This window comes from Lepidochelys kempii, chromosome 5 (genome assembly GCF_965140265.1).
Source record: "Lepidochelys kempii isolate rLepKem1 chromosome 5, rLepKem1.hap2, whole genome shotgun sequence".
In the NCBI taxonomy this organism is placed as follows: Eukaryota; Metazoa; Chordata; order Testudines; family Cheloniidae; genus Lepidochelys; species Lepidochelys kempii.
The window spans coordinates 22,216,971-22,236,907 of record NC_133260.1 but is presented as its reverse complement, the minus strand read 5'-3'; the positions used below and the strand labels follow the sequence as shown (position 1 = coordinate 22,236,907).

Below are 19,937 nucleotides of genomic sequence, written 5' to 3'. Positions count from 1 at the left end.
GGGTGTATTTCCATATGCTTTCCTAGCAATGTCTATAAACCCAAATCTAGAAGAAATGCTTCTAGGAATTAGGAGCTTGTTCAATCCCTGTCTTCCATTAAACCTCTGCTGAAATTACTATCAAGGAATGACAATTCTGCCAACCTGGGGTTTTAACTAATGCCCATTACCAAATATCTGAGTTCCACCCACTTAACGGATTGGCAAATGAAATCCCTAAGGGAACAATTTGTGGCAGATTCTTTGACACATGCGCACTTGGAAACTGGACTGTGACCACCAAACGCATTTCACATAGCCTACCTAAAATCTTGGAGTGTCTGCTAACTTGGCAGTTTTTTGCCCTGTATGTAGTGACATAAAACCATTAGTTCAGGCTTTCTCCTTTGTAGGTGTACAATAATGGAAAGGGAACAGACAACAAAAAGTATTAATAATGCCTGTGCAAATTTAACCTTTATTATCTGTTCACTGTATACAAAACACCATTGCTGCATAGTGATAACTTATTTGCTGTACAGTTGACAGTGCTCATCAACAAACAAGTGTTAAAGAGGTATACACTTAACAAAAGGGCAATGATAGCCAGTGCACATAACTGACAAAAACATACCAGGAACCTGCAACTTCAGCTATAAGCTTTAGCATACAGAAGTACTGCATAACCACCTAATACTTGAGTAGTGTATAAAGGGGATAACAAGCATCTACTAATCAACCAAATTAGGAACATGGATGGAGAGAAAAGGTAGAGCTAAAGTTTCTGATATACAACACAGAATGGCAAGAAGAATTTTTACATAGAAGCTCAGGTTTCTAACGCTGTTAGAATTTAATGATAAATAACAGAATCTCACAAATCTTTAGGGGCAAAATGCGCCACATTTATTTACATATGAAATGTACTTAATACAGTTATAATGGACATAGTGTATAGTAACATTTGAGAGCAGCAAGACTTTTAAAGAACCGAACAGTTACTACAGTATATCATGCGGATATCTATATATACACAATTTTTTTTAAAAAAGGTACAAAATTTGTTTAGGGATCCATACAAGGTATAAAATGCAAAAGCAAACAAACAAAAATATAACTCTCACAGAGAACTATATATGAAAGGGACAGTATGGTACCTTTTCTGTACTTCAAGAATGCATAACCAGTAATATTAGGTATACTTTTTGAAATGACTGAACTAGTTTCAGATGGTCTGTGCTAATGTCGAAAGGCCAACTTCTACTGAAATAGGCTGGTGTATTACCTTCTTAACAGTTGTGGTTGGACAGAACACTGAGCACCAGAATACTTGGCATTAGCATACAGAGCTGGGAAATACCAACTCTCACAGCCAAGGAATTAAACTATTTTCTTTCAAGAGCCAGAAGAAAGGAAAATACACAATGCTGTGTACTCGCTTCTGTATAATGTTAAATAAATTATATGACAAACCCCACCATAATTATAAAACGTATTTATCTAATTACATCTTATTTGTTTAATCCACAGCAGCCCAGCCTTTCTGTAACAATTTTAACTTTGTGTGACCTTAAAGACCTCCTTGCAGGGCCTAAACAAATGATGTAGTGATGCCCAGTTGTGCAGTAACATTTTTTCAAAAGTGCAATGACGTTCTAAGGAGTATGCACTCTGAATAGTAAACACCTGGTATTTCTGGTGTTACTGCCTAAACACTGTATTCTTTATAGATGCAGTGACTATTCCTTACAGAAAGATTTTCAAAACCACCTGAAAGATTTAGAAGCACGAGTCCCATTGATCTTCAAAATCTTCCCTATACATAAAATCACTGTTTTCTGGTGCAGTTTCATTAACTAAACTTTCTTTCAGAAGCATTTCATATATAAAACAGTTTAACGGAACCGAAGGAACTACCCCTGTGTTAAGAACTCTGTTTTAAAGAAACTTACTACAAAACAAACAAAACAAAAAACGGATTTTCCACTAAATAGCAATACAAACACGTAACAAAGAGTATAAAAATTGTTAGTTTAAATATATACAAACTCTTTTCAACTCAAATACTGTTTTGATGCTTATTGAGCATATAGACAATGAGGTGAAGAGGATACATTTATGTAGAATATATTGCAACAGCCTGAACTGTACTGTTAACACGATTATATGGAGAACTTTCTGTAACAAAAATGTCATTTATATTCCAATGTGGAGACGGATTTTTGCTTCTCAAATATCTGATCACTTTTCAGCTGAACTCAATCTTTTAGATTTAATGAAGGCCATGCCATGTGTTCTCATATGAGTATTTAAGGCCGCTTCAGTTTCAAATGTCTTTGCACACACTTTGCATTTTCGGTCTGATACCATGTTGTCAGATGATTCATCTTCATGATTGGCTTTATTTTCTTGTTGATTATCCTCCCCAGACCCGTTCTGTTTCGATACTGGCTGAGGCTCCTTCAGCTTATGTACAATGAAGAGATGCCTGGAGAGAGATACATGAGAGGTATAGCAGAGGCCACATTCCCTGCACTGATACGAAGAGCCATCAGATTTGTGCTGAGGGATATGTTCATGAAATTGAAGAAGATTTTCTGTTGTAAAGCCACACACAGCACATTTGTGGACTTTAAAAACATTTATCTTCAACTTCTTCAATGGCTGTGTGATTGCTCCTCTGGGAGGCCTGAATTCCAGTATAGGTTCTTCCAACTTACGCTTTGGACTGGGAACCTAAAAAACAACAAAAGTGTATTTATGCAGGTATAAATACACAGTTCTCATGAATATTCACCACTTGTGGACTTAAAAACCTTCCATGGGTATGTTCCAAAACCCCCCTGCTAAATCCAATCTCTGAAATAGTAAAAACAACCATCTATGTTAACAAGAATCAGTTCCTTAATATATTGTACAAGAGATTGATTTTGCTAGCTAAGTAACAGCATTTGGTGCATTGTACAAACATGAATAAATGTTTTCCAGTATTACTGTTTTAAAATATAATATTCAATGATACAGTAATGATGGACATATTTAGAATATCTTTCTATCAGCACTTCAGTGCTTACTCAGAAATCTCAATCTTAACGGGATTTGATTTTATTCCATGCATGACGATGATGACCGTAGATCACCTCCTGACTGTTTGTGGCCAAAAGGAGATACTGGAGAAAGATGAATCACAGAGTACAATTTTTAATTACTACCAATCTGTTTCTTCATTTTATTGTGCAAGAGGCATATTTTTCAAAAATCCTTCACTTACCTGTTTGGCTCAGAGAATCCACGTTATATTTCAAGATTGTATACCTAACATGACCCTATTTTCAAAAATGTTTTTAGAAAGCGGGGACAATTTCATGGCAACATTTTTTAGGGTAGTGAAACAGTCACACATAAATTGTGTGCTGGTGTCACCACTATCAGCCTCTGACTCAAAGACATGTGTATTTCTTAGGGTACAGAATGAGTTGATCATAAAACACTGAACAAGTGTCATTAACATTCACCCTGGGCAACTCAACAACTCTGATAGCACCCTATAGCCATTTTAGTTTTCTCTTCACTCCTACCATTCTTCATTACACTGAACACTAATTCCACTCTACCATTTATTTCTGGTAAACACAGACAACATTTTACTTAGTATGGAAATAAATTTTGATAAAAAAATTCAAATATTTGATTGATGTAATGGGAAAAAAAATGGGAAAATTCCAGGTGTCCTGAAAGAAATTCCCAGGCATTGAATGGAAAACGAGGCCTGTCTCAATAAAACCAAGATACTTAATATATACCATGAACATTCCAAGCTCTGTTTTTGGATCAGTGTTCCTCTGGCCAAGGAGGATTGTTCAGTGTTAGTCAACACCACTCACTCATCCGGCACTGCAGGAGGACTGCCTTATTCTATGGATTACTTTAAGTTACAACTTTAAACTAAGCCTAAATTGGTATTATTACTATGTCATGGTTGTTCAGCGTCCTATGTGAAATGAGTTTGGTGGTGCCAGTTTGCCAACAAACATAGCTTCTAGCTAAGCTGTAGCTGTTTGGTTGATAAAGGATTTTGGTTTGCAAAGCTTCCAACAGAGCACCTTTAAAGAGGTGCTATGGAAACAACTCATCAAGAGAGAGGCTGAATTCTCTCTCACTTGAAGTCTTTAAGTCAAGACTAGATGTCTTTCTAATAAACATGTCTTAGTTCAACCACAAGCTATTGACCTGATGCAGGCCTATGTTTTACAGGAGATCAGATTAGACAATCATCATGGTCCCTTCTGGCGCTAAAATCTATGCATCTATAAAAAGGTCTAACTTCACACAAACAAGAAGGGACCAAATAATTCATTGTTGAAAGAGGTTCTCCTAAAGTGTTTACCTTTGTGTCTTCTTTTACTTCACTTTCTTCTATATTGGTTGATTCTGTCATTTCTTTCACATCAGGGTCTTTAATGCCATGCATCAACTGAATATGTTTTTCTAACATCAGTCGTTTAGTAAAAGTGCGTCTTGAATCTGGGCAGTGCCTGTATAAGTGCAAAGCAGACATACATATGGTCAAATGTTTACCTTTTTTATAAACAATCTTTTTTAAAAAAAAGACACATATGAAGTAGTCATAGAATCATAGAATATCAGGGTTGGAAGGGATCTCAGGAGGTCATCTAGTCCAACCCCCTCCTCAAGGCAGGACCAATCCCCAATTAAATCATCCCAGCCAGGGCTTTGCCAAGCCTGACCTTAAAAACTTCTAAGGAAGCATAAAGCAATATGCTAGATCAGCGGTTCTCAACCTTTCCAGACTACTGTACCCCTTTCAGAAGTCTGATTTGTCTTGCATGTTCCAAGTTTCACCTCACTTAAAAACTACTTGCTTATAAAATCAGACATAAAAAATACAAAAGTGTCACAGCACACTATTACTGAAAAATTGCTGACTTTCTCATTTTTACCATATAATTATAAAATAAATCAATTGGAATATAAATATTGTACCTACATTTCTGTGTACAGTATATAGAGCAGTATAAACAAGTCATTGTCTGTATGAAATTTTAGTTTGTACCTGACTTCGCTAGTGGTTTTTATGTAGCGTGTAGTAAAACTAGGCAAATATCTAGATGAGTTGATGTACCCACTGGAAGACCTCTGGTTGAGAACCACTGTGCTATATTATACACAAGTGGGACAGCCCAGAAACTCTGGTTGTCATTCAAATTCAGAGTTGATCCATGCATTCATATAATAAATAAACTGATCTAACTGAATTAATTAGATGTTTGGTTTTGCATAAACAAGAAGTGCAGATAAACTGACAACAGCCTCTACTTTTCTCTTTACCTTTGTCTCCATTGATCTTAAAGAACATTAAAAGTAGAACTTACGAGCAGGTATAAACTTTCCTAATGCCTTTGTGTTTGATACGATTGTGGCGACATAGACTATGGGATGAACTGAAAGATTTGTCACATTGTCGACAAGGATGTTTCTTCATTTGCTTTAAAGAAGGGAAAAAGAAGAAAATATTAAGTAGCAAGGTAATCAAAGGCAGTATATATTCTCAATCTTTTAAAAATAACAAAGTAAGGTTACTTACCCAGATCCTTTATTCTTCGAGGACACTGCCTCTCTAGGACAACATTGTAGGAGTCACTGGTCCCAGAACAGTTTCTAAACTGTGTGACCATTAAGAGGCATGCACACGCCTACCTGCATTGTAAACTGTAGTGAAAAAAAGAGATGACCTTGCCCTCTTTTCAGTTCTTCTCTGCCACCAAAGATGGAAGGGGAAAAAGGGAGGATCAGTTTGAATTTACATAAGCAATGTTTTCAGATAACTCTAGTTACTATTAAATAACCCTTTCTCCATTGCCAAATTGCCTCTTCAGATCTTCACTCTGGTAGATTAGCAAGGAGCAGACAACTGCAGGAGGAAGGGTGAGGGATACCTAATTGAAAATAGACTGAAGCACTGCTTTGCCAAATGTGAAGGATGGTGATTTCATCTCACAACTTCGACTCATAGGAAAGATCCCTGAAAAGGCATGCAGAAAGATGGGGTATAGCATGGCATTCCATTGTAGGACATAAGCCTTCTTCATAATTTCGAGGATCTAATGGTTTTATATTATAGATGACCATGTGGAAGAAGGTGGGAAAAAAATCCCAAAAAGGAAGGAATGAAGCAGAACAATTTATGTCATTCATTCGGAGCTCTCAGGAGATTTTTTTCAAAATTGTACTTGCTTGAAATAGACGCAGCTGCAGGTGCCAGCATAGAAGCCCTCTATTGTGTTGAGTTTCTCTAAAAGAGAAAGATTAATGGAATCATCTCTAGTGATGGTACTCCTAACGTGAATGGCCAGAGGGTCTCTAGTATCTGAAGAGCACTTCTTCCCACTTCTTCCCAGCTGCAAAAGCTCAAAGAACAAGCCATAGTTAATGTCCCCTATAACTGATTTAGCATATCACCAATCCAAGAACTCAGCAAGTCAGTCCCTTAAACAGCAGGTCTATCACCTTGAGCTTGCAGCAAAGACACTGCACACTCATTGCACACTCAGGAGACTAGAAGGTTTACAATTAGAAGTTTATCGTCGCAGCCATAATTTAATCGTATTGACAGCTTAAACACTTCAGAAATTGATAAGTCAGTCCCCCACAGTCACCAGTTAAAGCTTTCTTGCTTCCAGGCAAGTGGATTTTCTAAACCCTGAACTATATCTTTCTGTTTCAAAACACTGACTTCTTAGGCCAGTTCGATAAAGACCTGGAACAGAGGATTGAAAGAAAAAGACAAAAAAAAGCTGACTGATCTAATGTAGATCACTTTGACTTAGATGATCCTTCTGAGTTAATTAGAACCAGGCTCCTGGTTCACTCAAACTATCCCCTCCCAACTAGAAGACTGTCAGATCCGAGGACTCTTTGCGTCTGAATATGCAACAGATCTGCAAGAACTGGGTTGGACCCTAGCTAGGAGTGCTGTGCCCATAGAAGGAAATCCAGATCACTCAGACACTGAGCTGAAGTGCTTTGATTTGAGGATGGCTTATACTTTCCATTCAGGTTCAAGTGAAAGGATGGCAAAGAGACATAGTCTGATCCAGAGTCTGCCTGGTGCCTAGAAGAAGAAATATCTGATATCTAGGATCATTTCTTCCTTTTCTGATAGAGAACACACCTTTCCTCCAAAGTGACTCAAACTTCATCTCCTTCCTCTTTTTTTCATGGGCACTGGCCAGGTAAATCAGAGTCTCCCAGTATTCCATTTGGGACTTCTGAGCCGAGTTCTTGGATCAATGCTTGGGAATGAGACTCCAGAGGTGAATCCATCTATTCCTAGCCAACAGATTCAAAGGAATGAGCAGCAAGGACTTTTCCAGGAGGATGACATTCAGTTTCTGGCTCCATTCATTCCTATCCCTTGAAGCCAAATAGCCCCTACATAAATGCCAATTTTTAAACAACTCTTAAGCTCATATGTTGATCTCAGGCATTTCAATATCACAGGAGGTACATGTCTTGAATGCAGAGCACCTCTCCAGATCTGCCCAACCTAACCATACAACAGGCTGAAGACAAAAGGGAATGTTTCCAGATTGTTTGTGCTGACAGAATTAAGAGGAACTGAAGACGGTTTTAGGGACAGTTATTTCATCTCTATAGTTTTGAATGCCAGATTGTTAGTTGGTGTGCACATCCTCCCTAATGGTTACACTGCTTAGGAATGGCTGCAGGACCTCTCACAGATAATGGGAAAAATATATCAAATGGGGTTAATCCTAAATTAGAAGTTTTTACAGACACAGTCCTCTCTGACCCCAACCTCCATTTTATATTTAATCTTTAAAATAGTGACTCCTTAGGCCAGTTGAAAAAAAAATGAAACCATGTAAGCATGTAAGAAGCCCCACTGAAGCTTATGGGACTACTCACAAGCTTACAGTTAAGCACTCCATAATTGCCCTGTTCTGTTCATTCCGCTTGAAGCAGCTGGCACTGGCCACTGTTGGAAGACAGGATACTAGGCTAGATGGACAATTGGTCAGACCCAGTATGGCCGTTCTTATGTTTCTTAAGTACCATGCTTCTTCAGGTATAAATCCCTTGTACATGTTTCTAAAAGAAAAGACATCTGGAGGGACATGAGCTGAAGACAGTCTGAAACCACATTTTTACAATATATAAATGCCTGGTGGTATGCTTTAAAGTTTGGCAAGAGCTATGTATGACTGCGTCTCATGATGAAGCCACAAGCGTGTTATAGGGGCCATCCAAAAACATTATACCACATTACACCCCCATGTATTCTCTTTACTCAGCCTATTTCAGAGGAAAAAAAGCTTTTTTCGGAGAACTTAATTGTTTTTATTGGTACTATTTTTCATACCCTCCACCTGTAAAGCCAGGCTTCATTAGTACCATGAATCCAACTATACAGGCCTTCCTGGGAGAGAAAAACAACAAATACATTTTTGAAAAATGGGAAATTCATTTTCATTGTTTCACAAAAATTTAGTCTTTTTTCTGTGCTGACATTTTGAAAAAAAAAAGTCATTAAAATTTTGAATTTTGGAATTTTTCAACAAGTCCTACAGATTTTAGAAATCTGTAAAAACTACCTAAAGTAGTTTTCTATACATAATAATGTCATGATTTTATATCTTAGGAATGCTAGACTTAGAAGGAAGGGACATGTCTTGTTGGGAAGCTAGAATTCTTTCCTTTTCCAAATATACAGATAGAAAATTCCATATATATATATTTCCACAAAAAGGTCCTATATCTAGCCCTCTTTGGTCATGAGATATGAACCTGAGACTAGTGCAACATAGAGTAACTGCACTGCAGGACATTATAATTTTCAGGAATTTCCACAACTGGGGAAAAAGGAAACATTTCTCTAGCATATTTTGTTTCTTTTGTAAATGTCTGTTACAAGCTGTTCCAGTGTTTGAAATGTCAGTAGAACAAGTCAGAAAATGTTGGTAACTTTGAAGAAGAAGAGATTGTGCACTTGTGCAGTAACTGTGGGTCTTCGAAAAGTATGTCCTTATGGATGATCCACTTCATGTGTGTATGCATCTCTCAAGCCCTTGATCAGAGATTTTCCATTAACTGTGTCTGTTCAGCCCGCGCATGCTCCCTATATCTCATTGTGCTGGACACCGAGGCTATATAGGGACGTGCAGGCAAACTGCCCCCAGTTCCTTCTCCTCCCACACGTTCCATAGAGAACAGTCCAAAGCAAAGGGGAAGGAGGGCGGGTAGTGGAGCACCCAAGGAGGAAACATCTTGAAAAACGGTAGTTACCGCACAAGATGAGTAATCTGTTTTTCCTTAAGTAGTGCCCTATGGGTGTTCACTTCAGGTGACTTCCGAGCAGTACTCCCAGAGGGAAGAGGAAGTTTTGGAATTGAGTCCAGAACTGAAGACAGTACTTCATTAGCAAGTGCCACATCGGATCTAGCGGCATGGATCAAAATGTAATGTTTAGAAAATGTATATAATGAAGCCCATGTTGCAGCCCTCATACCTCAGATACTGACACATTCTTAAGTAATGTTGTGGATGTTGCTTGTGATCTGGTAGAATGCGTTATCACCCTTTGCAGGGGTTGAATGTCCGCAGTACCAAAACTAGTGATAATACACCCAGATATCCATCTTGATAGATCCATGATCTGTGCACAGAGACTATCTGTGAAGGAGATGAACAATCTAGGTGACATTTCTAAATTGTTTGGTCCTATCTAAATACAAACCCAACCCCCTCCTAACATCCAAGACATGAGAACAGGTCATCTGCAAAGAGCTATGCAGTTTTGGACTAAACACTGGTAGATGAACGGATTATGGAGCAGGTCCTCAAGGAATCAATTCTGAAGCACTTAGAGGAGAGGAAAGTGATCAGGAACAGTCAGCATGGATTCACCAAGAGCAAGTCATGCCTGACTAATCTAATTGCCTTCTATGACAAGATAACTGGCTTGGTGGATGAGGGGAAAGCAGTGGACATATTGTTCCTTGACTTTAGCAAAGCTTTTGACACGGTCTCCCACAGTATTCTTGCCAGCAAGTTAAAGAAGTATGGGCTAGATGAATGGTCTATAAGGTGGATAGAAAGTTGGCTAGATTGTCGGGCTCAACGGGTAGTGATCAATGGCTCCATGTCTAATTGGCAGCTGGTATCAAGTGGAGTGCCCCAAGGGTCAGTCCTGGGGCTGGTTTTGTTCAATATCTTCATAAATGATCTGGAGGATGGTGTGGATTGCACCCTCAGCAAGTTTGCAGATGACACTAAACTGGGAGGAGAGGTAGATATGCTGGAGGGTAGGGATAGGATAGAGAGGGACCTAGACAAATTAGAGGATTGGGCCAAAAGAAATCTGATGAGGTTCAACAAGGAGAAGTGCAGAGTCCTGCACTTAGGACGGAAGAATCCCATGCGTCGCTACAGACTAGGGACCGAATGGCTCAGCAGCAGTTCTGCAGAAAAGGACCTAGGGGCTACAGTGGACGAGAAGCTGGATATGAGTCAACAGTGTGCCCTTGTTGCCAAGAAGGCCAATGGCATTTTGGGATGTATAAGTAGGGGCATTGCCAGCAGATTGAGGGATGTGATCGTTCCCCTCTATTCGACATTGGTGAGGCCTCATCTGGAGTACTGTGTCCAGTTTTGGGCCCCACACTACAAGAAGGATGTGGAAAAATTGGAAAGAGTCCAGCGGAGGGGAACAAAAATGATTAGGGGACTGGAACACATGACTTATGAGGAGAGGCTGAGGGAACTGGGATTGTTTAGTCTGTGGAGGAGAAGAATGAGGGGGGATTTGATAGCTGCTTTCAACTACCTGAAAGGGGGTTCCAAAGAGGACGGATCTAGACTGTTCTCAGTGGTAGCTGATGACAGAACAAGGAGTAATGGTCTCAAGTTGCAGTGGGGGAGGTTTAGGTTGGATATTAGGAAAAACTTTTTCACTAGGAGGGTGGTGAAACACTGGCATGCGTTACCTAGGGAGGTGGTGGAATCTCCTTCCTTAGATATTTTTAAGGTCAGGCTTGACAAAGCCCTGCCTGGGATGATTTAGTTGGGGACTGGTCCTGCTTTGAGCAGGGGGTTGGACTAGATGATCTCCATGAGGTCCCTTCCAACCCTGATATTCTATGATTCTATGATTAGTTAAGGTGGAATTCCAACAGTACCCTTAGGTAAAAATTTAGGGTGTGGACATAAATATACCTTATGCTTGAACACCATAAAGGGGTGATCTGCCATCAAGGCTCCAATCTCTCTGATCCTACAGGCTGACATGATGGCTATTAAAAAGGCTTCCTTCACAGATAAATGGAGCAGTGAACAGGTTGCCATTGGTTCAAATGGAGGTCTCATAAGGTAACTGAGTACCAGGTTGAGGTCTCAGGTTGGGGTGGCAAGAATGGCATGGTATTTACCAGAGGTAGTTTTTACCAGGTAAATCATGTTTTTTACTGCCCCTGGAAAAAACAGTTAGTACTACTTTGCGAGATTTTCTATTTAAAAAACTGCTTTGTTTACACTTAGTATTAGTTACATTTTCATAATGGGATTACATAAAGCACTAGATTTAGAGATTAATTTAGGGTTGTAGAAAGCGGGGACTCTGAACTCTTGTGGTACCAAGTAGGGGAATGGTACTGACACGGTACTGAGGATGCAGTAGCCAAAGCTTATGGTGGAGGAGGGCCCTAACAACGTAGGCATCAATGGTGTTTGGAGCCATTGCTTGCTTGGTTCCGAGGGTGCTGAATGGGTAGGTACTGGTGGAGGGCTGAGCCCAATAGTGTCAGTTTGGAATGCTTATGCATGCTCTTCTTGTGCTGTGGCCCTGTCGGAGCCATGTCTCTCCTTCAAGCTCTGGGACTTTCCAGCTCCACCAGTACTGGAGGAGGAGTTCTTCAACTCAACAGTACTAAGCCAAGAGGTTGAGGCTTTGGAGACCATAGACCTCGAACAAGATCTGGGCTTTTTTGGAGCTGGCTTTTTAAGATGAGAGTCTGCACTCCTCTTTTTAGAAACCTTAGCTGAAGCCTCCAAAATATTCCCTTTTCCAAGGGGAAGTGTTTGTGGAGATTGAAGGAGAGCTGGATCTGTCCAGAGACAGATGTATGGGAGGTTTTTCTAGCCTGATTCAAAAGCTGTCAAAGGGAGCGTTCCATCCTCAACAGTCTGAGTTTAATCTCCCTTTCCTTCCTTAACCTGGATTTGAGAGCCAGGCAGAAGCTTCGCTTCTGGGAGATATGGCACTCACCCAAGCAATGGACACACTTAGAATGGCTGTCACTAACAGGTAGAGCCTCTCTGCGGAGTATAAAACTTGGTGAGCCAGGCATGCCCTGTCTGGAGAATAAGGCTCCCTGAGGGGAAGGAGAGGAACAAAATAATCCTTCCATTACATATCTCTAACTAAAACTATCACTAATAACTAACCTGTACTAACTAAACAAACAACGATAGGAAAAAACTGCATACAAGATAACAGAGGCGTGTTCAAGGCGGACCCTCTGAGGCTCTATCTCAGGCCAAGGTGGCTGAGAAATAACTGACAGGGGTTCAACCACACATCCCTGTATATTCTCGGTATCTGGCATGAGGAAGCATTCGGAGAATGTTCAGGCCAAATGGACACTGCTAACGGAAAATCTCTGATCAAAGGCTCAAGAGGTGCATGGGCACCTGAAGAGGAGCACCCATAGGGACGCTACTCGAAGAAGAAAAATGGGGTTTTTTTGGTGGATTTTTTCTTGTTTTTTTGACTAGCTCTAAAGGTTATTAGATCTACAAGAGGCAGTCAAAGATGCATGAGGAATGCAACATGTAACGTAAGTCTGTAATTTACAACAACCACACTCATCTGGCCAAACAAAAACAAAAAAAATTATGTCCTCTGGAACCAAACTGTTAAAGAATTGTGAGGGGAATGGAAAGAGAATCAGAAATTAGTTTAGCTGACTCAGAAAAATTTCATAGGAACTTTTTTCAGTTATTCCATCTGTTCTTGAACAACCTTTGGTATTGACTAAATAACCCTACAATTAACTGAGGGCGATGAGAGTCCTTCAGTAGAAATTTAAAAAGCTAAGCAACATAAAAGGAAATGGATATGAGAACAGGGAAGAAAAAAAATAGAGCACAAAAATGAAATAATCAGAAACATTATCCCTCTATTTATAAAGGTCTATTGAATTTGAAAAAAAGTAACTGTTGCTATTTTAGCATTAATTCATTTAATTTGGAAGCTACAGTAATTTACCTTTCCATGCTCTTTCCTCATGTGGGATATGTACACATCTCTCTGAGTGAAGAGTCGATCGCATTCCCAGCACGTCCAGCCAGGGTTGGTTACTTTTTTGGGCTCTGCTTTCTTTACAGGAGAGGGAGATTTCTTCTCCAGCTTTTCTGTTCCGTTGATGGATTTTGAATCCTCTTTGTTGTGACTGGCTGAGTTTTGAGTTGTGGGTTTAGTGCTTAGGAGCAAATTTATACCCAAGTTTGGTGGCCCCTCAACACTTTTCAATGTTCCATGCATAGACTAAAATATAAAAAATAAAAATGTTACACAAGTTTGCTGTTGGTGTGGCTAAAATGTAAAAAATAATCTGACTAAAGGCTTTACCTCATTCTACCCCTCATGATAGAAATCTATTTATTAGATCACTTGTAATATAAGGACACTCAAAACAATGTTTAAATAAAAACAAGGTTGTAATACAAACAAGCAACATAAAAATCCATAGACAAAGTGTAGTTATCTTCAATGGCTGCCTACAGTTACATTAAGTGAAGCTGTGTGAGTGAGAGGTTTAACTTGCTTTTTTGTGGGGGGGGGGAGCTTTCTAAAAAGGCCTTCTTTATCCTGATTAACTCTAATTTTTCATTTTACTTGCACAATAAAGTGGGTCAGTCTTCCCTAATGTGGACCACCTGATATATAACCTAGCTTATTGTTTCCTGTAAACAATTCAAAACGTGTTTGCATTGACAGAGTTTGGACAGCAATATTGGGAAAAAGATACAAGTAAAGATGGCTTTTGAAAGATTAGATAACCCAGTTAATAATCCCTTTGAACCGTGAATTTGCTAATCAGGAGATTACCTTCACATATGAAAGCCTTGCCTTCCAATTGCTAGTGTTCTCAGGGTCTCTTACGCTGTCCATTACCTTTGCCTTGCTGGTTTGCATGTCCAGCCACTCCAAATATAATCATCCTATCTTATAGCTGGGCTGAGCAAGTAGTCCCAGCAGCCAAAACCATTCAATACGTTGTTGAACCAGAGGAAACTGATACTGGGATATAAATCTGATACTTTAGCAAAGCCAAACTATCTCAGTATCAGGCTCTTCTTTGTAGGATAATCAGATGATTCCCATGGACTGTTTGCCAGGTACTTCGCAAATGTCATACTCAGCTGTGCTGTGGAACAGAACTGTCTTTCTGTTTAAGTGGTCTCTACAGAAATTAATGCCATTTACTTTCAAAACCAAAACGTTTCATTAAAAAACGGTGACTAAAAAGATAAGGTACTTTCATTTCACCCATCTGACATCCAAAAAGAAGAAAGGTTAACTCTTTTTAGCATGTCTAAATAAAGTACTAGCTAATATAATGAAATCTATTCCCACTACAAGTTGACAAAAACTCTATGAAAGGTAATGAAAAAAAAGAATTTCTGGCGTGTGGAGGAAAGGTGTAAAAATGGTTGCTCACTTTGAAGTATTCTGCACATTTTTAACTTAAGACAATGTTAGCTATCAGAGTGATAATAATTAATCACAATATTTGAAAACAGTTCTTCTGGAATACAATTGTCTCACTGGGATCCAGTTGCTTATGGCACCATATTCTCAGCAGAAAAAACAGGAATTTAAAGAAAAAAATAATTTCTAGTCTCCTCCCCTACCTGGGTGTAGACGAGAAAGAACTTTAGGGTATATTGTGTATTTTTAAAAGAGTTGGTTTCTCAGAATTGCTGTTCTCGCCTTCAGCACAAATCTCAGCCACTTCCCAGGTAGTACGTGCCATAGCTCAGGCTGACATTCACTGTGCTGATTTCAGCAAAGACTATGAGTCTGACTCTCCATTGCCCTGCACCTTGTTAAGTCATTTATGTTAGTGTAAAGGAAACGCAAAGTGGATGTCAAATGCCACTGTTCTGGTTCACACCACTTTACAATGGCATAAACGATGACACAAGGTACAGGGCAATGATGAATCACACCCTTGTGGTTTAAGGAATCTAAGAGTCGCTAAGGCCTCCAGTACTTTAAAAATAAGGTAAAGCAATATATTTAAAATAAATGGCTAACAAGTTGCAGCCGGGTGGGTGTGGTGGGGGGGAGTTATTGTCTCTTAATAACACAGGTTGGAAGGATAATAGCCAGAGTTCTCCAATAAATCATCTTATTATGAAAATACAGTTATGAGATATTCTGTTTTATTTTACCTTCTAAGGGTATATGTATTTCTGCATCCATACAAGTAACACAATGCTTCTCTAATCAGTGAGTTCTGAGTACAGAAAGCTTGATTCTGTAATGAGCTGAGCACCATCAACTCCCAACGGACTTCAACAAGAGCTGATGATACTTAGCTCACACTGTAGGAGATGCCAACACTTAGCAGGATTGGGGCCATAAATCTCGCTGTAACCAGTATTTTTATAATATATCATCTTGCATGCAGTACACACACTCACAGGCAATATATAAAATACTAACATTCACACAGAGAAATCTAGTTAGTGACTAGAACATATAGACTCTATATTTTAACTGCATAGAGATATTAACTGCAAATTACTCTTTAGGAATAACTACCACCTATTACTTTCTGTGGTTTTCTCATAATTTTGTGCTTTTCTGAGATGATTATGTGTAATGCTTTAAACATGACAAATGCTGTACAAGAATTCAAATGAAAGGAGATGCCCACACACCTTGATATGATCCATCATAAGTTGCTTCTGTGCATATAAAAGAGAACAGTCCGGACACTTGAAAACAGACACCTTCTGGTTTTCAATGTGTTGATCAAAGTGGCGATACAGCAAGGGTTGCAGGGTAAACACAGTGTCACACATGGAACATTTATATATTATTCTAAAAATAGAAGAAGTTCAGTAAATAAAAGTCAGTCATCCTGATCATTTATCAGCAGGAATCACTGTTAAATTTCTTCTCATCACAGGTGAGACCAAATGTATGTATACATGAACATATTGGTCTGTTGTGGAAAATCAAAAATGAAAATGATACAACTAATTCAAGAATAATCCTCAAAATGGAAAGTAAAGCAGCATTCAAGAAAAACAGTATTAAAATCCAAAACCAACGGCACATTTACATCTATTTATAACCGTTATATATAAAACCAGTAAATGCTTCTGACAAGATTTTCCCAACGTATATATCTTTAGATCTCTAATTCACATTTAAAACAAAAGGGCTGTTGATCTACCTGACTTTGGAATTCAAACGCACAAATTTGAAGGGGTTACTGATTTGATCAAAAATGTTAACATGTTTAAAGTAGGGTTCACTTTTGGCTTAGATGAGTCTTCTCAACTTCTTAAACTATTAGTCCAATCCCTCCAGTGTCTCACTGAAGCTGAAATTTCACTGGAACGCAGCCTTTCTATTTGGCAATTTAAAATTTTTCATCGGCTACCTATTTCAAAGCATTGTACAGAAATGACCAAAGCACAGCTTCTAGCACTGCTGATGCAGGACTGCTGGAAACAGGAAAAGCCAATTGTGTAATTTTAATAGCAAGTGAATCAACTTCCTTCCTGTATTACAATATTCTCATAAAGATGTTAACTAGCAACAAAAGCACGTTATGATGAGTCAGCTGATGATTAAATAATGCATAAATTCATCCAGACTTTATAAAAAGAATGGTGAAGAATCTAAGATAGTAATTAATAAGGACCAAAACAGGCTGAATTAGTAAAGGACATTGTAACAGCAGTCTCTGAAGGTGAGTTAAAATGACAGCATAAAAATGTTTCCCAAAATGAAGGAAAAATTATGAATTAATCTTGAAATGGGTATCATTTCAGCAGAATTCTGACTCTGTCAAGCTCCCTACCAATAATTAATAAACCAGAATGAAACTAGGATGTGCTAATGAAATGGAGAGATCAAGTCAGTTCACTGAGAGGGTAACCCTCTGGTCTAAGTGAAAGAACTAATACTACATAATAATGGTTTGAGGCTGGTTGCATTTTGCCAATGATTCTTCAAACAACATGGGATGTTATGCACAGGTTTTCTTTTCATGATTTTTTGTTTGTTTGTTTTACATGTTTGGCTCTATAAGAAATTATTGTAATTTTTAAATAAAAAAACACTGTTAAGATTGGTAGGTCCAAAATTTATTCTCTTTTTCATATATCTGTTTATAAAGCCCATGTAATACCCTTTATTTCTTCAGAACTGTTGTAATTTTTATTTAGAAAAAGAATAGAAAGCAAATGGCATTTGAAAGGGAAAAATAACAAACAAGCATAGGAATTGCCATATTTAATCAGACCAGTGGTCCAACTAATCTAATATCCTCTGACAGTGGCAGTAGTAGCCACTTTACAGAAAAGTGTAAGTATCTAGAGTCCCCTGACATTTTTTCATCATCAACGCTTCTAAAATTTACTTTTAAAATGTTAATAATAATTTTCCAATGTTAATAAATATTCAGTTGAATCTTACTGGTACTGGTTGTATTTTGTCCCTAAACTACTGGAAGAGCTAACTCTGTTAAAGTAAAATCTCAGCTCAGTGCCCAGTCAGAGCACCTCAGCAGAATGCTGGAGAGATGCAGAGCAAAGGAATCTTTCCCCGGCCACAGAGCTATTTTGGACATGTTCCATGCGCATCACTTAAGTCTTAAGGATGCAGTAGCACCTGTGCCCATAATGCATCCATAGGGAATGGGGAGAACCCAAGGATTCACATGGCAATGTGTTCACCCTCCACCGTTGGGCACACCGGGAGCTACTGTGTAGCTCTATACTTTATAGGGGGTGCACACTCCCGGTGATGGCCTCGCTCAGCAGAAATGCAACAGCGAAAAGCAGTTTAAAATGGTAATATTTTATTCTCAGCATTCTTCATTTTAATGTGAGAATATAAAGAACAACTCACTAGCAAGAGTATTTGTAATTTTCATTTATTCATACATTTTGTAAAGAAGATGTGTATTTCCATCAATAATAGATGGCATGTATCAGATATCCATATTTTGTGATGGGACTCATCTCTGATGAAGTGGTTTTACAAAGCTAATTAATAATTATAACCAGGTTTGGAAACTGAGGCACAGGAAGGTTAAGAGACTTGAACAAGGTTATACACCACGGCACTGACCCTCCAAATGATTGTCACCCATGGCAGCACACTAGACAGAACATTAGAATCCTGACTCCTGATACCCATCACTAACTCCCTTGGCTGGCGCCGCTTCCCGCAGCCCCCCGTTGGCCTGGAGTGGCGAACCGCGGCCAGTGGGAGCCGCGATCGGCCGAACCTGCGGACTTGGCAGGTAAACAAACCAGTCCAGCCCGCCAGGGGCTTTCCCTGAACAAGCGGCGGACCAGCTTTGAGAACCACTGATCTAGGGTACAGTTCCATAGCCAGTGACTTGAGTGGAAGTCTGTTTCAGGCCCCTAATCTATACATTTGCGACTACAGGATTATATATATTGTCAAATGGTGGCATATTATGTTAGTACTTTTTGATTTGCTTTGCTTTCTGATCTTTTCATTGAATTTAAAGTAAATTAATCCTTGAGTAATCACTTCATGTGTAATGGAGCAACACAGTGCTCATTAGCAAAACCAGCTAATATTGATAGGAGAAAATAAATCTGCTACTGAGACTATTACACCTCTTTAAAAACATCAGATTCTTAATATTCACATTTTAAATAAACATTTAAGTTAAGTTAAAGTTGCTCCGCTTTCGCAGAAGTTCAAAATCTTCTTGATAGGAGTCCAAATTCCCAAGTCATCTATTTTCAGAATAAACTCTACTAATTTAAATTGATACAGATATTCTGTATGGTATGCTGTATCATGGTAGACACATGGATCCAATTCATTACAAAATATTTCTTTCAGCCGCATTTTCAAAGTTAGGTATATGCAACTGAGCACATACATTTGTGAATCAAACAAATAATGTGAGTCAATACCAAATGTGTCTAGCTAAGGCCATGATCAAAACAAAGTACTAAAGCATGTATTTAAGGGCTATGCTCGATCATGACTTAAATTACTGTAGCCCCAATTCAACAAAATACTGAAACACATGCCTTAGTTAAAGCTCATGAGTAGTCTAGTTGAGGTCAGTGAATATGCATGCACATGCTAAATATTTCCTCACAAATATTATGCACCAACAACTGTATGTGGGAAATGCACTTATTTCAATCTGTGAAAATCTGGCCAATAGAAATTTTAAAATTTTCCGTAGAACACATAAACATGGAATCTACAGGCAGATACCTGAACATCACATTAAAAGACAATCCTCTACTAGGATATGGCATTTCTCCTTCCAATAATTTATATGTCTATATACATGATAATTTGTGCAATAATGTCCTATATTGTGTACCAACAGTCTAATGTTATTAATAAATTGGTTCCATACATATTAATTTCTCCAAGCTTTAAAAGGAGATTACCAATAAAAAAAATCTTACTGCTACTCCTAAGAGCTCATACTAGCTACAAAGAAAAAGTCACAGAGGAGCTTCTTTAGCCCATAAAATAAATTAAGCTATCCCTGATGAGACTGATGTGTGTGTGTGTGTGGAGAATTAAAATTGAAAAAGCCTTCCTTCTCCCCATATTAAAATAATCTCATTTGTACCTATTGAAAGCCATTCTACCTAATGTGGTTTTT

At 38.6% G+C, this 19,937-nt stretch overlaps 1 protein-coding gene across 9 annotated transcripts in view; it reads right to left on the bottom strand.

The window, feature by feature from the left end:
- Positions 1-443: 443 nt before the first annotated feature.
- Positions 444-19,937, bottom strand: part of ZNF532 (zinc finger protein 532) — an 80,721-nt gene continuing 61,227 nt past the window's right edge. For all 9 annotated transcript variants that reach the window (XM_073343648.1, XM_073343651.1, XM_073343649.1 and 6 more), the window contains 5 exons: positions 15,967-16,129; positions 13,283-13,561; positions 5,373-5,485; positions 4,367-4,514; positions 444-2,715 (listed from right to left, as the gene is read on the bottom strand). In XM_073343648.1, the coding sequence (XP_073199749.1) occupies positions 2,221-2,715; positions 4,367-4,514; positions 5,373-5,485; positions 13,283-13,561; positions 15,967-16,129 (1,198 nt within the window). In that variant the 3' untranslated portion in view covers positions 444-2,220. The remainder of the gene's footprint in view (positions 2,716-4,366; positions 4,515-5,372; positions 5,486-13,282; positions 13,562-15,966; positions 16,130-19,937) is intronic.